The sequence below is a fragment of the Heloderma suspectum genome, chromosome 8, assembly GCF_057233095.1.
Source record: "Heloderma suspectum isolate Gila_16-S chromosome 8, 16-S_ref, whole genome shotgun sequence".
Classification (NCBI taxonomy): domain Eukaryota; kingdom Metazoa; phylum Chordata; class Lepidosauria; order Squamata; family Helodermatidae; genus Heloderma; species Heloderma suspectum.
In genome coordinates, this window is record NC_139465.1 from 3,550,449 (window position 1) to 3,572,876 (window position 22,428).

At 46.3% G+C, this 22,428-nt stretch overlaps 2 protein-coding genes across 15 annotated transcripts in view; one reads left to right on the forward strand and one right to left on the reverse strand.

Moving 5' to 3' along the window:
* The window catches only part of TRAPPC2L (trafficking protein particle complex subunit 2L), a 34,651-nt gene extending 24,168 nt beyond the window's left edge, over positions 1-10,483 (reverse strand). For 2 of the 11 annotated variants that reach the window (XR_014784706.1, XM_084812761.1), the window contains exons 1-4: positions 10,414-10,483; positions 6,859-7,031; positions 6,012-6,099; positions 5,544-5,623 (exon numbers count right to left, since the gene is read on the reverse strand). Coding sequence is in view for 7 of the 11 variants with exons in the window: in XM_084812761.1 (XP_084668887.1) it covers positions 5,544-5,623; positions 6,012-6,099; positions 6,859-7,031; positions 10,414-10,446 (374 nt within the window). In the remaining 4 variants the exon portion in view is untranslated. Of the gene's footprint in view, positions 1-4,113; positions 4,288-4,663; positions 4,741-5,543; positions 5,624-6,011; positions 6,100-6,858; positions 7,032-9,643; positions 9,985-10,413 lie in introns of those variants that run through there. The other 9 variants (XR_014784708.1, XR_014784707.1, XR_014784705.1 and 6 more) reach the window with 9 other exon arrangements.
* A 464-nt stretch (positions 10,484-10,947) lies between these two features.
* GALNS (galactosamine (N-acetyl)-6-sulfatase) overlaps positions 10,948-22,428 on the forward strand; it is a 71,525-nt gene continuing 60,044 nt past the window's right edge. For all 4 annotated transcript variants that reach the window (XR_014784701.1, XR_014784702.1, XR_014784703.1 and 1 more), the window contains exons 1-4: positions 10,948-11,086; positions 14,872-14,995; positions 17,848-17,922; positions 21,322-21,424. Coding sequence is in view for 1 of the 4 variants with exons in the window: in XM_084812754.1 (XP_084668880.1) it covers positions 10,955-11,086; positions 14,872-14,995; positions 17,848-17,922; positions 21,322-21,424 (434 nt within the window). In the remaining 3 variants the exon portion in view is untranslated. The remainder of the gene's footprint in view (positions 11,087-14,871; positions 14,996-17,847; positions 17,923-21,321; positions 21,425-22,428) is intronic.

Consider the following 22,428-nt stretch of genomic DNA (forward strand, 5'->3'; position numbering starts at 1 on the left):
ATCCAACTCCTGGGTAGAGAAGCAAACGTTGGCATACAAGACTCACTTCTAGACATTCTGTTTTCATTGCTCCTTCCCCCGGCCCCCAAACTGTATTTAAGGGAGTGTCTTTACATTATGAATCATAAACCTCATTGACTGCCATGATCCTCCTGCTACCCCGCAAAGAAAATCTATTGTTAACGAATACAGTTAACAGTTCAGTTGTAGAATACAAACTCCTCTGTTTCCCAAGCTTTCTTGGCCAAAGTCATTAGTTAAATCAGCCTTCTTCAACCTCGTGCTTTCCAGATGGTTTGGACTTCAACACCCATCAGCCCCAGCCAACATGGGCAATGGTTAGGAATGCTGGAGAGGCTGTCATCCAGAACATTTGGAGGGCACCAGGTTGGGAATGGCTTAGATCAATAAAACAGGGTCAAGTTTGCACCGAAGATGTCCTATGATGCTGTTCAGCCATACAGCTCTTGTGTGCTTTGCATAACACTTTGAATGTATCTCTGCGTCAAGGTTAAGCCTTGTTGTTGTGGAGAACCATTCTGTTGGTTATGTGGGCATGTTATGAAGGGGTAGTGCAAACTTCCTCAGCCTGGTGCCTTCCAGATGTGCTGGACTGCAACTCATAATTCCCAGCCAGCATGGCAGTGGAAATTTTGGGACTTGTCCAACACATCTGGAGAGTGCCAGGCTGAAGAAGGCTTGTGCACTAAGTCTGAAAGTTGGGGTGGTATTTGTGTGAGATGGTACTTCTTTCCTGCCTGCTTGAGCTTAAAGTGATGGGTCTAGTCTGAGCATTTTTAAATTTCCATTCCCTCTGCGGCTTGGGAGGAGCAGTGAAGGCCAGATAAGGGGATTTCATGGGTGATGAAGCTGGGAAGGAAATCGCCAGTGAGGGCTAACTCTGTTTTGCATGTCTTGGGTTTCTTTTCTATCATACCCCTCTCCTCTTTTTAAACTAATTTAAAAAAAAGCTTTCTTCAAGTAAATAATTTAAATGAATTTTTATTATTGTGCTCAACTGCTATATGACTGCTTAACTTTTGTTGTTGTTGTTGCTCCAATCCAAAACAAGTCTGATGAAATGATTAATACTAAAGTAGCTTTCTGTGTCATGGAAAGAGGACTTGCCTGGTCAAAAACGGTATCTTAAAACCTGTTAAGATTGTGGAGTTCCTAAGGGAAAACCAGCACCTTGTCTTGTGAATTGCACTACATCCAGAATGGACTAGTCTCACATTTTTACTTAATTTATCTTTCACTTTTAGTCTCCTTACAGTATGTAGCCAAAGAAATCTGAAAGAAATGTGTGTTGTCCGGTAATAGTACTCTTTTACTCAAGCACTACGTTCGAGGATGTGAAGTCCCTGAGGATGGCTTCATGTTCCACAGGATGAAAAACACTACCTGTTGATTGTGGCGAGTGAAAAGATGCAATTTATTTATAAACTTTTTGTTTTTTTAAAGGTCCCCTGGGAGGTTCTCCTGTGCAGCTCCAGTTCATCTCCACGGGGTTGGCACAACAGCTCTGTCCCCATTTGTTTCAATGTGGCTGGCACAGGGGCTCTTCCCAGGAACTGTCCCCTAAGTGAGCAAGTAAAGAGGCAGCCACTGAAATAAGCAGAGTGAAAATGGAGATTTGTACTAACATTTATATGCCTATAAAGTGGGATGCGGTTTGTCATAAAGCTTTGTTTTGTAAGATGTGGATATGTTTTTAAAAACAAAATAAATGATCCTATTAATTAAACTAAACCCACGACAGAAGTGCTGGTGGTGGACTTCTCTGTGCACGCACCCGCCTGCTTGGAAAGCACCCTCAGAGCTGCGTTGTATGAACAACAGTAAGAGGTGGCCCCCGCATGTCTTTTGGCCTTGTACCACTTTGGACTGCAAGAGGGGGTGTTCTTTCACAGTATCTCACCATACCCCTTTTTAGTACCAAGATAACAATGAAAACCCTCTCTGAACATCGGAAGTTAGCATGTTGGAAAGATTACTACCCTAGCTGTTTCCCTGACATGCTAACTTGCTGAGTGGAGAGGCCTTTTTTCATTTTAGTTTTGGATTGCAACTCCCAGAATTCCTGACCATTGGCCATGCTGGCTGGGGCTGATGGGAGTTGCAGTCTAAAACATCAGGAAGGCAACAAGTTGGGGAATGTTGCTCTATGGAATTTGCTGGGTCAAGACGTGGGGGGTCTTGGCCACTAGCTTAGGAGGCTTCCAAAGGGGATTTGACAAATTCACGTTGGATGTCTGTTGATGGCTAAATGGAACGTCCAAGTTGAGTGCAAGTTGCTGGGACAACAAGGAAAGGCAATTGCCTTGTTACCCTGCTTGTGGGTCTGTCATCATAAGAGCACCTATGGTGGATTAGACCAAGAGTCCATCTAGTCCAGCATTGATCTGGTTCATACAACGTGACAGCCCATTGATGCTTAAAACAGCTGCAGCCTGTGCCACCATGATGAATCCGCAACCCCCAACTAGAAGTTGTTGTGTCACCTGAACCTGCCCTGCAGAGGTGATCTGAGGGCTAAGCAACTCTCACATGACTCATGGTCTGCTGTAGGGCTATGTGAGGATTTTTTAACCTTCTAATCACCCCCCACACACACACACTGGCCAGGTTCACACAACACAACTGACGCATACTGCAGCTCCTCAAGGGTAAATTAATGGTTGATGGGCTATGAGAACTGCTCCATTCTTTTCACACAGCGGCCAACCAGCTGTCCATGGGGAGCCCACACATAAGACGCGAGCACAACAGCGCCCTCTGGGTCATGTTCCCCAGCAGGCAGCCGCTGGTATACAGAGGTGTGCTGCCCCCTCTACTGGAGATAATATATAGCCATGACGACCAGTAGCCATGATGTCTTTAGCCTCCATGTATTTCCCTAATCCGCTGAAAGGACAATCCACGTTGATGGCCAAATGCTGACTAGAGCTGGTTTGCTACCACAGGATGTGGACTAGATGGACCATCAGTCTGATTCCTCAAGTTTGCCCTCGCGCTCTATGGTTGACCTGCAAGCAGTGTTGCAAACTTTTCCACAGCAACCATGAACATGGGGAGCGTATTAACCTCATTGATGTGACAGCTTCCTTACCCACCATATCTCAGACCTGCAGGGTTTTAATTCTGGTACGACACATGAATGTCTGCCCACATCTGGGATCCTTGCAGCCTTCCCCAACCTGGTCCCCTCCAGAAGTTCTGGACTACAACTCCCAGCATTCCTGAACATTGGCCATGCTGGCTGGGGCTGATGGGAGTTGTACCCTCCAGAGATGCTGCAGTACCAGGTTGGGGAAAGCTGCTGTACAGATATGACGAAAAGCCTATCTTGTTCCGTAGCTATGCAAACTCATCTCTAAGCAGCTGGACAGCCTAGGTTGCAATACTCTAGCTTTTGCTGTGAGCATTTGTTCCAAGGGGGAGAACAAGAATATTAAGAGGGGAGCATAGCTGGATTTTGTACATGGGAGGAAATCCAGATCTATGGCTGAGCTGCTGTAATGCAAGCCACAGGAACCAGCTGGCCCTTAACGAACCTGGATAACAAGCAACTAAGAGGCCTGGGTATATCGTGAAAGAGTCCTGTGTTGCCTTGAAGACCCTCGGTTTCTGCTGCAATGGACTCGCTTGGCTGCCCCTCTGGAGACTGTATAGCTTGGCAAAGCAGCTGATTATCTACCGTGTCAGTCTGCTTAACTGGCATATTGTGGTATACACATAACTTTAGCTGAAATCTTCCAGCTCTAGAATATAAGGCTGATATACTAATTCACTCTTTCAGACTTCAGTTTACTTCTGGCTAAGTAATTTGAGTTTAATTGCAAGGCTTTGCCATCAGCTTCTAAAGTGTATAAGATATCTTTCTGCTCAATTTTATTGGAGTCAAGGAAAACCCTTCTATAAGGTCCCAGGGTTCCTTAGCAGTAAAAGAAACTGTTCTGACAGAGAGTGCACTGCTAACGTGCAAGTAATTGAGATCCAAGATTCCACTGTATCTGCCACTCTGTTTGCCATATCTGGGACCCATCAGGCTAGCTAGCAAGAATAGCATCTGTTCAGTATGGTGTAGAAGGGAACTCAGTCACTTCAGGCTGACTTACTGAAAGAGTTTATTTCACAGAGCATGACTTTGGAGGGCAGAATATACACAAAGAACATCAAACAATTCTGTACAGGGGCAAGTCTTCTCAGGTAAGGAGCTGGGATCAGATGCAGAAGCTTCAACAAACCTGCACCATCATAGATGTCACCATGTTGTCAAAAGCCCTTGGAAGAGCAGATGGGAAGTGTTAAAAAAAAAAAAAACAGGAACCAGCCCAGGGCCAACAAGTCAACCACAAGACAGACTGGCTAGATAGTGCTATTGCAGAGCAGTAAGAGGCTGCTTCCCATGCGTGTGTCAGCCGGTGCCATGCAGGCACAACACCACACCTGCCATTCTAAGGTTCCCCACTGCTCCAAGTAGATCTAGTGGCACAGCTATTTAAGACTGTGTGTTCGGTGAGTAGGGATGCGTCCCCTCTCCATGCACCTACTCAAGATCGGAGTCAAGGGTAGGCATGGTCGGGAACCTGCAGGGGCCCACTGATAAGAGCCCCCTGGACTTGCTCCTCATCTTCCCTATTGCAACCCACATGTTCACCTGCATTTCGCTCTGGCCCAGTCAACAGGTGGTGAGGAGGAGGAGCAGGAAATGCCACTGCCTACTTGGTTCCTTGCCTGTCAAGCAAGCAGTAGCCATGATGAGAGAGAGGAGGAGGAGGAGGAAGAGCAGCTGGCCAGAATGGTGGTGAGAAAGTCGACTCATGGGGGGGCACACTGAGGATATCTTGCCCCAGGGCCCTCCAAAGCCAGCACTGCACCTGCTGGCATGTCACCCATTTTCTCTTGTATCAAGCATGCACTGTTTCTTGTAACTATTTAAGGAACTTCTATCCCGCTTATGGCACAAACCTCAAAGCCACTAACAAAAAAAGTAATAACCACATAATAAAAAGCAACAAGTGACAGAGCAATAGATTTTTTTTAATGGTGAGCCAACAGCTAAAAATCCATAAAACAGCAACCACTCTACAGGGGAGCGGGTTGGATAGCGGCCATCACAAAAGCCATCCAGTACTATTAAAAGACCAAGGGAATTGATCAGACCTCACCTGGCATCTAAGGGAGAGTAAAGAAGGTGCCAGGCAAACACGCCAAGGGGGGGGGGGGAGTTCCATAAGTTAGGAATCACCCAAGAAAAAAGTAGCCACTTGCCTCACCTCCAACAATGGGGCGGAGTGGAACCAAGTGAAGGACTTCCATAGATCTTACTTAACAGGAAAGTTTGTTATGGGAGCCAGGACTTCCATAAAGACAGTGAGAGGGGATGATGCTTGCTGGGCCAGATGTGACCCATGGGGTGAGCAGAGGCTTAGACTAATGTTGCTAAATCTAGCTAGAGGAATTCAGCAGCTGCTTTTGGAATTATAAATGAAGGCAGTAAACTCCAAGGAGATCGGTATTCTCAACAGTTTACTCACCTGGATTGGATCTGGTCCCCAGGATTATAGAAGGGGTTGCACATGACATCTGTGTAAGAGTTATGCAGTTTCCTGAACATCTGAAAAGGAAACCACTTTAAATTACAATAATGTAGGAACTTTTTTGCCCAGTGTAAGCAGATGTAGCAAAGTCCCACTCCAACAATCATTCTGTTGCCACCAGGGGCAGCCCTACCATTAGGCAGAGTGAGGTGGCTGCCTCAGGCTGCAGGGTTTGGGTATCGCAAAAGGGCAGCAAGCTGTTAGTTGTTTAACTTATTATGATAGTATCGTTACTGCCAGGAATGGGGAGAGTTGCTTGTGAGATTTCCTCCCTCAGGTGCCAAAGTAAATCTACCCACCCAGGGCACTATGCACTTTGCCTCTGGTGGTGGTGGGCACTATCTGCTGGTTCACCTCAGGCAGCAAAATGTGCTAGGCCAGCCCTGGTGGCTGCCTTGCACTTACACTTCGGATTTCATTGTCTCGGAGTGCTGTGTTGGAAGAATCCACCACCATCACAAACTTCACCTTGGAATTTGTCACGTAGCCATATCTGCTTGACTGGTCAAGGAATGTTTGTTAGGAACGTAGGGAGCGAGTCAGACCACCCGTCCATCTAGCTTAGTATTGCCTACACCGACTGGCAGCTGCTTTCCAGGGTTTCAGATGAGGGTCTTTCCCAGCCCTACCTGGAGATGCCGGGGCTTGAACTGCAAACCTTCTGTGTTCTACCACTGAGCTATGATATTAGCTACCAAAACGTCTGCTGCAAACCACTGTGTGAAGCCAAACACTTCCATATGTAACTGGGCTTAGAATAAATGCACAGTGGCTCTCTGTAGCCTCGCTCCTTCTGCAAGCCCAAACCCACAACCTGTTTAATTCCTGGGGCACCAAACTCCAAGCCCTTTTATTTAACTGGATGGAGGATCAGGTCACTCAGCAGTAGAAGAACCACAAGCCCATAGAACAGCTGCATGGTGCCTGATCCACTGCTTCATTTCTAAGCTAAATATTAAAAGCACACAAAATTATTTCATAACCAGTTAGCAGCAGATCTGACAGTAACTTTCAGGAATGCACCACAGCAATGATCAAGAGTTTCTGTTGTCCTACCTTCCTGCATTAGCAACCCCAATAAGTTCCCCTTGAACAGCCTTCCCCAGTCCATCATCCCCAGCCACCACAGATGATGGGAGTTCTAGTACAATGCCTCTTGAGGGCAATAGGTTGGGGAAGGCTGCCTTAGGATAACAAGGCAAGACTGAAAGAAGCAATGCTCAGGAACATTCTGCACAAGCATCAAGGATACACTTTGTAGTCTTCAGTTGGGTACAGGAGCCCCAGGTAGAGCTCTCTCTGGTCCACGAGAGCTTTCCCCATAGCAGAGATCTTCTCATCCACAACATCAAGGGATGTGTGCACCGTGTAGTGGAACTTTAGTTCATTTTCTGTTGGGATGCTCTTGATGTACAGGGGATAGTTCTAGAAAGAAACAACAAACAGGATGATTGTAAAGGGATCCAGCAACAGATCTAGCACTAATTCCCCGTCCTACAGGAGGATATTTAAGCAGCACCTTTTCAAATGAATTTTAATACGGAATCCCCAACAGATACCTATCTAAAGCAAGCCAGATGCAGCTGCTGGATCAAAACAAGCCTTCACTGACTGGCTTGCAGTATAGTACAGTCTCCACAGTGGAGATCACTGCTGAAAGAGCAGCTCAAATCTCTCAGCAAAGATCACATTTTTGGGTACACATTTATAACAATGTTTACATTCTGACTTTCCCAGACTCAGGGCTGTTTACATGCAAAACACAAAATGAGCCATGCTGGCTGGGGAATGCCGGGAGTTGTTGTTGTTGTTCAGTCATTCAGTCGTGTCCGACTCTTCGTGACCCCATGGACCATAGCATGCCAGGCCTTCCTGTCCTGCGCTCTCTCCCGGAGTGTGCTCAAGTTCATATTCATTGCATCGGTGATGCTATCTAGCCATCTCATCCTCTGCCGTCCCCTTCTCCTTTTGCCTTCAGTCTTTCCCAGCATCAGGGTCTTTTCCAGAGAGTTTTCTCTTCGCAATAGGTGGCCAAAATATTTCAGCTTCAGTATCTGTCCTTCCAATGAGCACTCAGGGTTGATTTCCTTTAGGATGGACTGATTTGACCTCCTTGCAGTCCAGGGGACTCATAAGAGTCTTCTCCAGCACCACAGTTCGAAAGCATCAATTCTTCGGCGCTCAGCCTTCCTTATAGTCCAGCTCTCACAGCCATACGTTGCTACTGGGAAAACCATAGCTTTGATTAGACGGACCTTTGTCGGCAAGGTGATGTCTCTGCTTCTTACTATGCTGTCTAGGTTTGCCATAGTTTTCCTCCCAAGGAGCAAGCGTCTTTTAATTTCATGGCTACAGTCACTGTCTGTGGTGATCTTGGAGCCCAAGAAAGTAAAATCTGTCACTGCTTCCATTTCTTCCCCTTCTATATGCCAGGAAGTGATGGGGCCAGATGCCATGATCTTAGTTTTTTTAATGTTGAGTTTCAAACCAGCTTTTGCACTCTCCTCTTTCACCCTCAACAAGAGGCTCTTGAGATCCTCTTCGCTTTCTGCCATTAGGGTGGTATCGTCTGCATATCGGAGGTTATTGATAATTCTCCCAGCAATCTTAATTCCGACCTCTGATTCATCCAACCCAGCATTTCTCATGATAAGTTAAATAAGCATATAAGTTAAATAAGCAGGGTGACAATATGCAGCCTTGTCGTACTCCTTTCCCAATTTTGAACCATTCGGTTGTTCCATGTCTGGTTCTTACTGTTGCTTCTTGATCCTCGTACAGGTTTCTCAGGAGACAGGTAAGGTGGTCTGGTACTCCCATCACTTTAAGAATTTGCCACAGTTTGTTGTGATCCACACAATCAAAGCCTTTAGCGTAGTCAATGAAGCAGAAATAGACGTTTTTCTGGAATTCTCTTGCTTTCTCCATGATGCAGCGAATGTTGGCGATTTGATCTCTAGTTCCTCTGCCTCTTCGAAACCCAGCTTGTACTTCCGGTAGTTCTCGGTTCGCATACTGCTGAAGCCTAGCTTGTAGGATTTTGAGCATCACCTTGCTGGCATGTGAAATGAGCGCAATTGTATTGTAGTTTGAACACTCTTTGGCGTTGCCCTTCTTTGGAATTGGAATGTAAACTGACCTTTTCCAGTCTTGCGGCCATTGTTGAGTGTTCCAAATTTGTTGGCATATTGAATGCAGCACTTTAACAGCATCATCTTTTAGGATTTTAAATAGCTCAGCTGGAATACTGTCATCTCCGCTAGCTTTGTTGTTACTAATGCTTCCTAAGGCCCACTTGACGTCACTCTCTAGGATGTTGGGCTCGAGTTCAGTGACCGCACTATCATGGCTATCAGGGACATTCAGATCTTTCCTGTATAGTTCTTCTGTTTATTCTTTCCACCTCTTCTTAATCTCATCTGCTTCTGTTAGGTCCCTGCCTTCTTTGTCCTTTATCATGCCCATCTTTGCACAAAACGTTCCCTTGAGATCTCCAATTTTCTTGAAGAGATCTCTAGTCTTTCCCATTCTATTGTTTTCCTCGATTTCTTTGCATTGTTCATTGAAGAAGGCCTTCTTGTCTCTCCTTGCTATTCTCTGGAACTCTGCATTCAGTTGGATATATCTTCCCCTTTCTCCCTTGCTTTTCGCTTCCCTTCTTTCCTCAGCTCCTTGTAAAGCCTCATCAGACAGCCACTTGGCTTTCTTGCATTTCTTTTTCTTTGGGATGGATTTCGTTGCTGCCTCCTGAACAATGTTACGGACCTCCGTCCAGAGTTCCTCAGGCACTCTGTCTATCAGGTCTAATCCCTGAAATCTATTCCTCACCTCCACTGTATATTCATAAGGGATATGATTTAGGTCATACCTGAATGGTTTAGTGGTTTTCCTTACGTTCTTCAATTTAAGCCGAAATTTTGCAAGAAGCAGCTCTTGATCTGAGCCACAGTCTGCTCCAGGTCTTGTTTTTACTGACTGTATGGAGCTTCTCCATCTTTGGCTGCAAAGGACATAATCAATCTGATTTCGATACTGACCATCTGGTGATGTCCACGTGTAGTGTCGTCTCTTGTGCTGTTGGAAAAGAGTGTTTGCTATGATCAGCGTGTTCTCTTGGCAAAACTCTATTAGCTTTTGTCCTGCTTCATTTTGTACACCAAGGCCATGCCTGCCTGTTATCCCGGTGATTTCTTGACTTCCTACTTTAGCATTCCAATCCCCTATGATGAAGAGGACATCTTTTTTTGGTGTTAGTTCTAGAAGGTGTTGTAGGTCTTCATAGAACCGATCAACCTCAGCTTCTTCGGCATCAGTGGTTGGGGCATAGACTTGAATTACTGTGATGTTGAATGGTCCATCAAATCTGGAGGGCCCCAGGCTGGGGAAAGATGCACAGAACAGTCTTCAGACCCGCTTAATCTTTTGCATCTTTTTGCAACTTGCACCTTCCCAGTTAACTTGGGGTGCAGGAAGGCAATGCAGCTGCAAGACCCCCAGTCCCAGTAATTCCTATGGAATCGGCCAACCAACTTAGCCATTCTTTACACAGGATTTATGTATTCACCAACTACCCTGCTTCTTAGTTGCATTCTTTCCCCCGCTTCTTCGAAAAGGGCAGAACCTGAGCTGAGCTCATCAACAAGAAGCGATAACCCCAGCCAAGCAACCAGTTAGGGCCACCTTCACCGCCAAACTTCCCTCCCTTGCCCCTTCTCCTATGCCCCCCTCCCCATCTGCCCCCCCGCGCCCCCTCCCCATGCGCCCCCTCCCCATCTTTCCTTAAGACCGATTCAGGCCGCTCCCCGACCTCCTTGGCGATCACGGCGATACACACCGCCATCTTGGGTACTGGCGCACTCGCTCCTCTCGCTTCCTTCGTCCCTACTTGCGCCCACGTGATCAGAGAACCAATGCAGCAGCCCTCTTCAGGCGGCTCCTCGGCTCTTCACAGTTCACGTGACTCGCCCGCTTCTGAATGAGCGGATTCTGTTTCCTATATCATAGAGATATGATATATGAAAGTTTTTACGCTTCCGGCTTTTGTTTGATTGGCACCGCCATATGCGGGGCAAGAGCAATAATGAACTTTTTTTCTTCCATTGTAGTTACCGAATCCCTACAAAGTGTATCGGATTGCACAATGCGGACGCTGCTGTCTCTCTCTTGCCTCCCTCCAAATCTCCACGTTACCCAGCCCTATAGCTTTGCCCCGCATGTTCAATGGAGAATCGGAAGTGGCTGCGTAGTCGCAGTGCGTGTCCTGCGACCCCTTTTGCCCGCGCCCCTTTCCTGACTTTCCGTCTTTCTCGGTGTCGCGCCGAACCAGACCGCTGCTTGGCTTGGTTGTCATGGAGACGGGGCTGGCGGTGGTGGTGTTGTTGCTGGGCCTGTGGGGCCTGGCCGGCTCCTGGGGCCTGGCAGGGGCCGCCAACGCCAGCCTGCCGCGGCCCCCCAACCTGGTCCTGCTGCTGATGGACGATGTGAGCCTGGGGAGAGGAAGCAGGAGGGCCGGCCCCTGCTCGAGTGGCCAGGGGCTGCCTCTGAGGGGCCCTCTTGGTGGGCTGGGCCTGGAGGGTGGGTCGCGAAGGGGTGTGTGAGGCGGGTCAGCCTCCCTGTAAGGGGCGGGGGAGCCTTGAAGTTGGGTGCTGGAAGGGGGTTGCCTTTCTGGGGCAACCTGGCTGGGGGATGCTGGGAGTTGTAGTCCAGTACATCTGGAGCGCACCAGATTGGGGAAGACTGCCCTGGGGAGTCTTGCCCCATAGAGAAAGAGGGGACTGGGGCAGGGCCGATCCTATCATTAGACCAGCCTTCTCCAACCTGGTACCCTCCAGATGTCTTGGACTGCGACTCCCATCATTTCTAGCCTACCATGCTGGCAGGGAATGATGGGCCTTGCAGTCCAGTACATCTGGAGGGCACCAGGTTGGGGGAGGCAACCAAAGGGTAGGGACTTTAGCACCCTGCACGTGCTTTGGATTACAACTCCCATAAGCCCCAGCCATCATGGCTATTGGTAAATGATTATGGAAGTTGTAGTCCAAAACATCTGGAAGGTACCAGGTTGCATATGGCAGCTCTAAATAGAGTGAGGCAGCCGCCTTAGGCATCAGATTTTGGGAAAGGGCAGCAAATTGTTTTTTAATTATTTGTTGTTGTTATCATGACCACTGATGTTCGTTGTTGCCATGGAGGGGGAAGGGTGCATGTGGGATATCCTGCCTCAGGTGCCAAAGTAACTTGCTTTGGCTGCTATGAATACCTGAGTAAGGAGAGAGGGGAGCTGTTTCCCTTTTTTGGTTTAAGGACTGCTGTCAGGGGATTGTGTTGGGGTGGAATGGGGGCAGAAGGAGCCTTGATCCATGGCAGCCAGAGAGGCTATGAAACATGTTTCCTTGGGTGCTGGGTGGGCATTGGGGATGAATGGCTTGTCAGCTTGGAGCTTTGCAGTTTGATACAGAAAACGTGCCTTGAGATGTAAGCTGGGCTGTAACTTTTTTTATAAGACATCTTGAGGCCACCTTAGGGTAAAAATGCCATAAGTAAATGAACAGAGGCTTCTGGGCCAGCCTGGTGTTTGTAACATTTGGCCTTTGCTGGGTTGGAAGTTGCACATGGGACACTCTCTGGGTGCCTGTTCTGTGGCTTGTATCAAATGTTCAGGGATGCCTCTCCCTTGGTCTCCAAGAGCAATCCCAAGCTTTTCCTTCTTTCTTTGCTGGCTGCAAGTAATAAAAATATCCACTGTGGTGCCTTGAAATTCTTACATTGTCCACATTCTGCTCACCTCTTCCGTTGTTTCTTACTGCCAGCATTAAGATTGCTTTCCTTTTGTGCTGGCTTAAGTCTGAGATCTTTACAGGTGGCTCTCTAAAGGTCAAAAGCCTCAGGCTCTGTTGTACCAGCAAAGCTTTTGAAGAAGAAGACAGAACGTCTATACATATCTGCAGTGACAGGTTTTTCCAAATTGGGTGTGTAAGACTGTGATCATTCGTTAATAAAATGGGACTGTCCAAGCAGCAGTGTTTTCCCCATAGAGTAAGGATGAAAGAAGTGGGAGGTAACTGATGTAGCATAGTTGCTAAGAAACTGAGCTACGAATCGGGATATCCTCAGTTGGAATTTTGCCTCTGCCATGAACTCACTAGGTGGTCTTCTAATAAGACTAACACATATGTTAAGCCACAATAATCTTTATGGTGCCACAAGACACCTTTTTGTTTGGGCTGGAACAGACTAATGTAGGCATCCCACTATTTCTCAGGCTCCCATTTACAATATGGGGAATAAGAATACTGACCTACATTACAAGGCTGTTGTAAGGATTGTTGTAAGCAAGAAAGGAAGGGGCAATAGCTCAGTGGTAGAGCACATCCTTTGCGTGCAGAAGGTTCTAGTTTCAATCTCTGGCATCTCTAGGTAGGGCTAGGAAGGGATTCTGCCCTTAACCCTGGAGAGCTGCTGCCAGCCACTGTCGACAGCTTCCTATGTTTCTAATGTATGTGAACTTTTATGCACCTTGAACGCTCAAGCAAAACTGAGTAGTTTATCATCCCACAGCCAGCAGCTTGAAGAAGCTTTGCTGTCTCCCATACGAAGGTGACAAGCTCTGAGTAGTCCTCTGAAATGAGTAGAATTGTCATGGTGGATGCAACTTGGTTTCAGCAAAAGGCTTATCAATGTAGACTTGCTACTAGAATTCAGGTCTGGGGCCATGGTCTATTTTTGAGCTCCTCCTGTGATTGTGATTCATCGGCCATTTTAGGGAAATTGTTCCATGGATTGGCTGACCATACTGTTAGAAAAATGCTTCCTTTTGCATTTATATTTAGTTTCAGGCTATTACTCCTTGAACCCTGTTTTAGTTGCCAGAAATTGTGGACATAATTTTTTTCCTTTAAAAAGGGGCTCCTGTTGATTTAAGTATTTTTTGGAACTATAAAAAAGGCTTTTTTCCTGCTCCTTTCTTATTATATTCAGTATATATATGCATGTAAAGAAAAAGTTGAGGCAGGGCTGAGAGTGGTTTAGCTGCAGGTGCCAGTAAGGACAAGCCAAGCATGGTGCCTTTCACAAGTGTTTGGAAGCTCCCTTGACTCTGCCCCGCTAAGGGATTCACGTAACTGCTACAAAATGGCTTACTCCATCACACAGTGCATAATTTGCCATCAGAATTAATTGGCTCAGGAAGTTTTTGGTGGCCACTAACGTAAGAGGCTTTAAATGAAGGAACGGGAGGAAAAATCATAGATAATAGGTCTATCAATGGCTGTTCATAATTACAGCTAGAAATGGAACTTCCATGTTTAGAAGCAACATATCTCTGGTTGCCAGTTGCTGGGGACAGCCAACAGAGGAATAGCTATTGGCATTTTGCCCGTCTTTTCAGCTTCCCAGGGCATCTGGCTGACTGCTGATGGAGACAGTGTTGGACTACATCAGGAGTCTTTAACTTAAGGCCTGCAGGCCAAATCTGGCCTGCTTTGGGACCCAGTCCGGCACTCCAGGATTCTCCAGATAGCCATGCATCCTTCCCCTGGCCTCACCCCTTTCTCCTAATGGCTAATCATTTGCCTACTTTTTGTGGGTTGTTTTCCCCTATTCTAAGAGGTTGAAATGTCTCTCCTAAGGCATAGTTACTGGCAGTAAGAGCTTTAGGCTTAGAATGTGCTGGTGTTTTGGCCCTGCCCCTTTTGCCTTTGGCCCCACCCACCACTGGAATGCAGCCTCTAAGAGCTCCTCTGAAATTGAATTCGGCTCTCATGCTGAAAGAGGTTCAGCACCCCTGGGTACATGGACCTTTGAACTGACCCAATATGAGAGTTCTTATGATGGTGTTTCTCAAAGCTTGATGCAGGCCTTCCCAGAGAGGTGTTGCTGGGAATGGCATGATCTCCTTCTTGGCTTCTCCACAGTGTGTTTTTTTGCCAGAGACAGTGTCAGCCCATGTCCTGTTCTAAACAGGAATCAGTGAATAACCTACTCCTTGTTTTGACATTCTGTGCTAGGGATCACTGAACTGGGGGTGGAGGTGGGGGGTCCAAGTTTTCTTTTCTGAAGCCCTTCCCCATAAAACATTTTGTGTTCATGTAACTGGGAAGAGCTGCTCCCCTCTTAAGCCTGGAGAAGTGAAAGTCATTGTGGGACGTGTTTGGGTGTTACAGTGATGGATGCTATAGCCCAGCTTTTAAGGGCTAAATGAGAAAAATGTAAACAACTTCTAAAATCGATGATTGTTTATTTCTCTTATATGCTGGTGTTTCATCAGATGGGCTGGGGTGACTTAGGCGTGTTTGGTCATCCTTCTAAAGAAACCCCAAATCTAGACCAGATGGCTGCAGAAGGAATGCTTTTCCCAAGCTTCTACACTGCCAACCCTCTCTGTTCTCCATGTGAGTAAACTTTAAAGCCCCAGGAAAGCAGCATTGTCCAGGGGGTGGAGAGTTGGGCTTGGTTCATATCTTGCCTCTGTGATGGAGTCACTGTAGACAAATTCTTCTGTCTGTTGCTCAAAGATCAAAATTATCGTTTTATTAAATGTAATGCTATTTATTTATTTCATCTTTATACCCAAAGCTTTTTTGGCTCACAAAACAAAATCATAAAATACAATAACATAGTAAAACAATATAAAACTGTTTTATTGTGGTTGTATTGTTATATTGTGGTTTTAATGTTCTATATATTTTAAATTGTTTTATTGTGTGTTGTTTGGTTTTAATTTTTGTGAACCACCCAGAGAGCTTCGGCTATTGGGCGGTATAGAAATGAATTGAATAAATAAATAAATAAATAAAAACCCCATATGTTTAAAACAGAATGAAACCAAAGTAGGAATGAAGATAAAAACCGGTAGTAGTGCAGAGATCTAAAAATGCACTAATGCAGTTTTTAAAACTCAAGGGCTAAAAAGCCTAGGAAAATAAGGTCTTCACCTGGCATTGAAAAGACCACAGTGTAGAGGCACCAGGCGAGCCTCTCTCACGAGGCCATTACACAGTTGGGATACCACCACTGAAAAGGCCCCCTCCTTCCATTACATTAAGGACATTTCCAAGTGATGTACAAAAACAAGTCTTCATACAGAGGACAAGATTACGTTCCTGGGAGTGTCTGTTGGAAACAGTAAGTTTTCAGTAGGTGCTGAAAATCCAGAAGAGTTGACGCCTTCCTAATGTGAAGTGGTAGGGAGCTCCAGAGACCAGCCGCTACAGTACTTTGAGCAACGGAGAGAACAATTTGCCTACAGTGATGCCATCACAGAGGCCCTATTTCAAGCCATGACAGACCAGATCTCCAAAATCTTGGGCACCACCAAAAGGGTATCTCCTGATGGGCATTGTAACCAAGCAGGTTAGTAGGGGATCAGGGGATCTCTTAAGTATCCTGATGCTAAGTTGTTTAGGGCTTTGTAAACAAGTACCAAATTCTTAAAGTGATGGGAGTACCAGACCACCTTACCTGTCTCCTGAGAAACCTGTACGAGGGTCAAGAAGCAACAGTAAGAACCAGAGATGGAACAACCGATTGGTTCAAAATTGGGAAAGGAGTATGACAAGGCTGCATATTGTCACCCTGCTTATTTAACTTATATGCAGAGTACATCATGAGAAATGCCGGGTTGGATGAATCAGAGGTCGGAATTAAGATTGCCGGGAGAATTATCAACAACCTCCGATATGCAGACGATACCACCCTAATGGCAGAAAGCAAAGAGGATCTCAAGAGCCTCTTGTTGAGGGTGAAAGAGGAGAGTGCAAAAGCTGGTTTGAAACTCAACATTAAAAAAACTAAGATCATGGCATCTGGCCCTATCACTTCCTGGCATATAGAAGGGGAAGAAATGGAAGCAGTGACAGATTTTACTTTCTTGGGCTCCAAGATCACCGCAGACGGTGACTGTAGCCATGAAATTAAAAGACGCTTGCTCCTTGGGAGGATAGCTATGGCAAACCTAGACAGCATAGTAAGAAGCAGAGACATCACCTTGCCGACAAAGGTCCGTCTAATCAAAGCTATGGTTTTCCCAGTAGTAATGTATGGCTGTGAGAGCTGGACTATAAGGAAGGCTGAGCGCCGAAGAATTGATGCTTTCGAACTGTGGTGCTGGAGAAGACTCTTACGAGTCCCCTGGACTGCAAGGAGGTCAAATCAGTCCATCCTAAAGGAAATCAACCCTGAGTGCTCATTGGAAGGACAGATACTGAAGCTGAAGCTCCAATATTTTGGCCACCTTATGCGAAGAGAAAACTCTCTGGAAAAGACCCTGATGCTGGGAAAGACTGAAGGCAAAAGGAGAAGGGGACGGCAGAGGATGAGATGGCTAGATAGCATCACGGATGCAATGAATATGAACTTGAGCACGCTCCGGGAGAGAGCGCAGGACAGGAAGGCCTGGCCTGCTATGGTCCATGGGGTCACGAAGAGTCGGACACGACTGAACGACAACAACAAACAAGTACCAAAACCTAAGGTCCATGGTGGCTTAGTGGTTAAGATGCTGAACTGCGGACTGGAAGGTCGGCAGGTCAGCAGTTCGAGACCCGAGTGCTGCATGACGGAGTGAGCTCCCGTCTTCAGTCCCAGCTTCTGCCAACCTAGCAGTTCGAAAGCAAGAAATTGCAAGTAGATAAATAGGTACCGCCTCGGCCGGAAAGGTAACAGCGTTCAGTGCACCTCGGTGTTCAGTCATGCCGGCCACATGACCACGGAAGCGTCTTCGGACAGCGCTGGCTCTTCGGCTTAGAAACGGGGATGAGCACCACACCCTAGAGTCGGACACGACTGGTTGGGGACACCTTTTTTTTACCAAAACCTTAAACGTGGCCTGGCAGCTTATAGGCAGCTTGGTGCAGTCCCCACAATATATGTGAAATAAGGTGCATTGCAAATTAAAAGTGCTATGCTACAGAGTAGCAATACCAGCATCTAGTACTATGGAAACATATTTTCTGAAAATAGCACGGCTGAAATGCTTATGCTAAGTGGACCCAGAGGATGCATAAGAAAATGTTCTTGTCAGTACCGTTTCAGTGCACAGCAGAACACCTCCAAGTCTCCTCCAGTCGCACGGAGAGCCATTTGGGAGCAGGGCAGGATGAAGCTTCCACACATTGGGGCTATAGTGACTGGATGTGCTGAAACAGCAGAATTAGAGCAGGCAGGATGTGCTGTAAGAGAAGGGCCCCATCCGTCTGAATTATATATATACACAACTCCATGGTTTTTTCTTTTCTCTCTGCAGCAAGGGCAGCACTCCTAACAGGTCGCCTCCCCATCAGGAATGGCTTCTACACCACAAATGCCCATGCCAGAAATGGTATGTCCTTCTCTTTCTACAAAGGAAACTTTACTTTTGTAAGTCAAACCAAGTGCCAGGGTCTTGCTTCAAACTCCCTCCCTAAGGACACTTATAGGATGTAATTCTAAGCACGCTGAACTCAGAAGTGAGTCTTACTGAAATCAGTGGAAGGTTACTGTCAAGTAAAGGTTTTAGGATCAGTTGGTAATTGGAAGCAGATTGGCCTGGTGTGTGCTGATCCATTTAACAGGGCGTGGTTCATTCCAGGGTTTTTTTAGATGATAATGGACAAATCTGCACAAGTTTCTCACTTGTATGCTCCCCTCTCCTCCTTTGTTATGTGCTGACAGAGGAGAGGAAAAAACATCTAGTTCTCGCTTAAGAACAAACCGCAGTTCCCCATTACTTACAAACTCTGGGAACTGTGGCTTATTTTAACCACAGTTAGCTAAAACAAACCAAAATAATCAAATACTGTTTGTCAACTAGCTGTAGTTAGAGTAAACCACAGTTTCCTGAGTTTGTATATAATGGGGGAATAGAGTTCTAAAGTAAAGCAAAAGCCTTCTCTCTCCTCTCCTCTCATGTGATGGGTGGGACCATGCAAGCCTAAGACATATGCAAGTCTGACCCAAGGGTAGGCAACCTGGTGCCTTCCTGATTTTTTTAGAGTACAATTCCTGTAATCCCTGGCCAAGCTGAGTGGGTCTGATGAGAGTGGGAGTCTAAAACATGTGGAAGGCACCAGGTTGCCTACCACTGCTCTAACTTGTGGTTTAGGTTATCATCTCAGTCAGGTTTAGGTTATCATCTAAGCCATCTTGCAAACAGAGAATGTCTCCAGATGTCCTTGCTACAGTGCAAATTCTAGGGCTCAGGTTGTTAAATATCTTTTTGCTTCTTCTGCGCAAGACATTGCTTTATTGGATGCATTAATTAATAATCAGCAAAAGGAAAGAGGGGAAAAAAGAGCTGCATGTGATTATTGTAGGTTAGCAATCTGTTTGAAATCCACTCTTATAGAAATATGTTCTTCCTGCTAAGCCAGGCAAGGGCATCTGGAGGGCACCACCAAGCTGTCCACAGAGCTAGCTTTGCTCCAGCACTCCTGTTGGGAGGTGCCAGCTTGAGCTGATTGGAGACCGATCTGGTTGGTGTGAGCGTTGTTTGTTCCAAAATGGCAGATGCTGTGGGAGACCATATGTTTTAGAGCATGCATTTACAGCTCCGGATTGATGCATGCTGCATGTTGGCAAGCGTGGGTGTTTGTCTCTTCGCTGACAGAAGAGAGTTGTTCGTATATTAGAAGTGTGAGAGAACTACGGGAGAATGCATGCAGCGTTTGAAACCAGCTCGTGGTCTCTCAGGCCAGATCTGCATGTCCTTTGTTTAACGGCGGGTCTGAGGCCTGAACAAGAGCATGCTGTCTAGCGCAGGCTGCCACCTATGGAGTCGGACAGTCCTCCACCTCACCCAGTACTGTCTGCATTGATGGTTGGTGATTCTTGAGGTCTCAGGCGGAAGGCTGTGCCACTCCTACACCCATTCCCCTGCCCCACCTCCCCCCCATCATTTCCCAGATTTGTACAGTCCCCCCTCCTGTTACAACAGGTGGAAATGCCTCTCCAAAGACTTCATAGAATCATAGAATCATAGAATAGTAGGGTTGGAAGGGGCCTACAAGGCCATCGAGTCCAACCCCCTGCTCAATGCAGGAATCCAAGTCAGAGCATCCCTGACAAATGGCTGTCCAGCCTCGTCTTAAAGGCCTCCAGTGTGGGAGAGCCCACCACCTCCCCAGGTAATTGGTTCCATTGCCGTATTGCTCTGACACTCAGGAAGTTTTTCCTGATGTTCAGCCGGAATCTGGCTTCCTGTAACTTGAGCCCATTATTCCGTGTCCTGCACTCTGGGATGATCAAGAAGAGATCCTGGCCTTCTTCTCTGTGACAACCTTTCAAGTACTTGAAGAGTGCTATCATATCTCCCCTCAGTCTTCTCTTCTCAAGGCTAAACATGCCCAGTTCTTTCAGTCTCTCTTCATAGGGCTTTGTTTCCAGTCCCCTGATCATCTTTGTTGCCCTCCTTTGAACCCTCTCCAGCTTGTCTGCATCCTTCTTAAAGTGTGGTGCCCAGAACTGGACACAGTACTCCAGATGAGGCCTAACCAGTGCTGAGTAGAGGGGAACTAGTACTTCCCGGGATTTGGAAGCGATGCTTCTATTAATGCAGCCCAAAATAGCATTGGCCTTTTTTGCAGCCACATCACATTGTTGGCTCATATTCAGCTTGTGATCGACGACAATTCCAAGATCCTTCTCGCTCGTAGTGTGGTTGAGCCACGTATCCCCCATCTTGTAACTGTGCATTTGGTTTCTTTTTCCTAGGTAACTTCGTTACTGGCAGTAAGAGCTTCAAGCTAAAATATACTGGCATTTTTGGTGTTTTGGCCCTGCCCCTTCTGCCTTTGGTTTCAATCCTTGTTGACCTTTGGCCCACCCACCACTGGACGGCATCTCCCGAAATGGAATTTAGCTCTCAGCAGAAAGAGGTTCTGCACCTCTGAGGTAGAGCAGGTACTCTACCAGTGAACTGCTGAGGTAGGGAATCTCAAGGGCCTTTGGCAGGAATTCTCAGTCTTGCTACCTGCAGTGTTGTGGCTGACCCTGTTACTTTAGATGCAGCTGGCCAGCTATGGGCCCGCCCTGATCTGCAGACTGTAGCTTTTCTTCTTTGGGTGCAATAGCCTGAACAGGCAACTGGGATAGGCATGAAAGTATCAAAGATATCCATCTTAATGTGCTTCATGAGAAGAGCATAGGGCTTTTACACTTCGAGGACCAATGTATCAGCCTTTCATTTCCGTTCTTTAGCTGTATGTTTTTTTAGAAGCATGTTAAAAAGAGTACTTCTAGACTGCGTGTGGTGTATTGTACCTTCTCCATTTATTTATAGTGGCAAAGTCTCCTGAAATGCCCCATCTCCTACCATGCTGTTGCCTCTTACTAGCTTAGCCAGAGGGCAAATTTGCCTCTCCATGTATGATGAAAGTGAGCTTGCTGGATTGGTTTGTCCCCTGTCCCTTTGCATTCTTCGTGTTTCTAAAAACAATTGACTGATTCTCTGCTTTTCAAGACCTGGTTGCTGAGAGAATACAATTTTATGCATGAAGTGAATGGAAACTTAGAGACAGCTGCTTGAAACATGTTCAAGTAGTGTTTGGTGCAGCATGGCCTAGAATGATGCTGCTAATCCCTAACCTAGCTTTCTTCCTTCCTACCCTGTCCCTGCTAATCTGTAGTTCCAATTTTGAAATGTCCTCAAGCTGGCCCAGTGTAGAGCACAGTTGATAAATCCTGTGGAAAACTTCTGTAACTGGTTTGCCAGTCTGGCTGAAGTGTTCTTGTCTTCATGCAGCCTACACCCCACAAGAAATAACAGGGGGCATCCCAGATTCTGAACTGCTCCTTCCAGAATTGCTGAAGAAAGCAGGCTATGTCAATAAGCTAGTTGGCAAATGGTAACGTTCCTTTTTTACTACTTTCTTTGTGTGTGTAATCTGCTTTATATGTGGAGGAATCCAGATTCAAGCAAGTCGATTCAGTCTGTGATCCCTGTCCTCAGAAATCCAGGTGGGGTATCTCTTCTACCAGCTGGTGTGGTTTAATTCCAAAGCTGAGGACCGTTATACATATATATGTGATAGATGCAACATAGTGCACTTATTTTCATCACAAATTATAAGGTTGTGCCATTTGAGCCTGTCATAGTTATCATGAAAATGTTTATCTTTGGCCTCTGCAGAATGTTGATTTCTGAGGTGTGATGCTTTCCTCCCAGACTGTAAACTTCTCATTTTTTAATCCTGCTTTGGGTGGCTTCAGAGATTCATTCCCTTCCCAAAGGAAAGAAGGACAGATGGTTGCACTCTTCCAAAGAGTCATAGCATAATCTAGGTGGGCAGAGGGTAAACAGGAATGCTAGTGAACAAATATTGATCTGCAATCTGCCCGTGCTGTATCCCAGGAGCTCTTTTAAAAGACCTAAGAGTTGGATCATTGAAATTGATGACAAACCTCTGTGGTGCTGGCGCAGGTGTTAACAAGGGAAATAGCAAGGCCACTGAAAACACTTCTTTTATATAAATCATGGTTGTTAAGGAAAGGCTCTTAGCAGCTGCAGAAGGAAGTGTGATTTCTGAGCCACTTTGGAAGAAAAAAGATAGAAGAGAGACAGAGGTGACTGTTCACCTCTTATTGCTCCCTTGCGTAATGACTTCCCTGACTGGGGTATGGATTTATTGCTGATAGAGAAATCAGTGATTAGGACAAGGATTCATACCATTTTCCCCCAAGGGGATACTTCCAGTGGGATTTTTCATGTGTTCAGGGCTTGTAGTTTGGTTTTGCCTTCTGACCTGAAAGCTACTCCCCACCCCCACGACTCTTCTGACATGTTACCCAAACACCCATAGCTGCACTCCCATCTATAAGATTTCCCTGACCTACTAAGAACCTAAAAAGC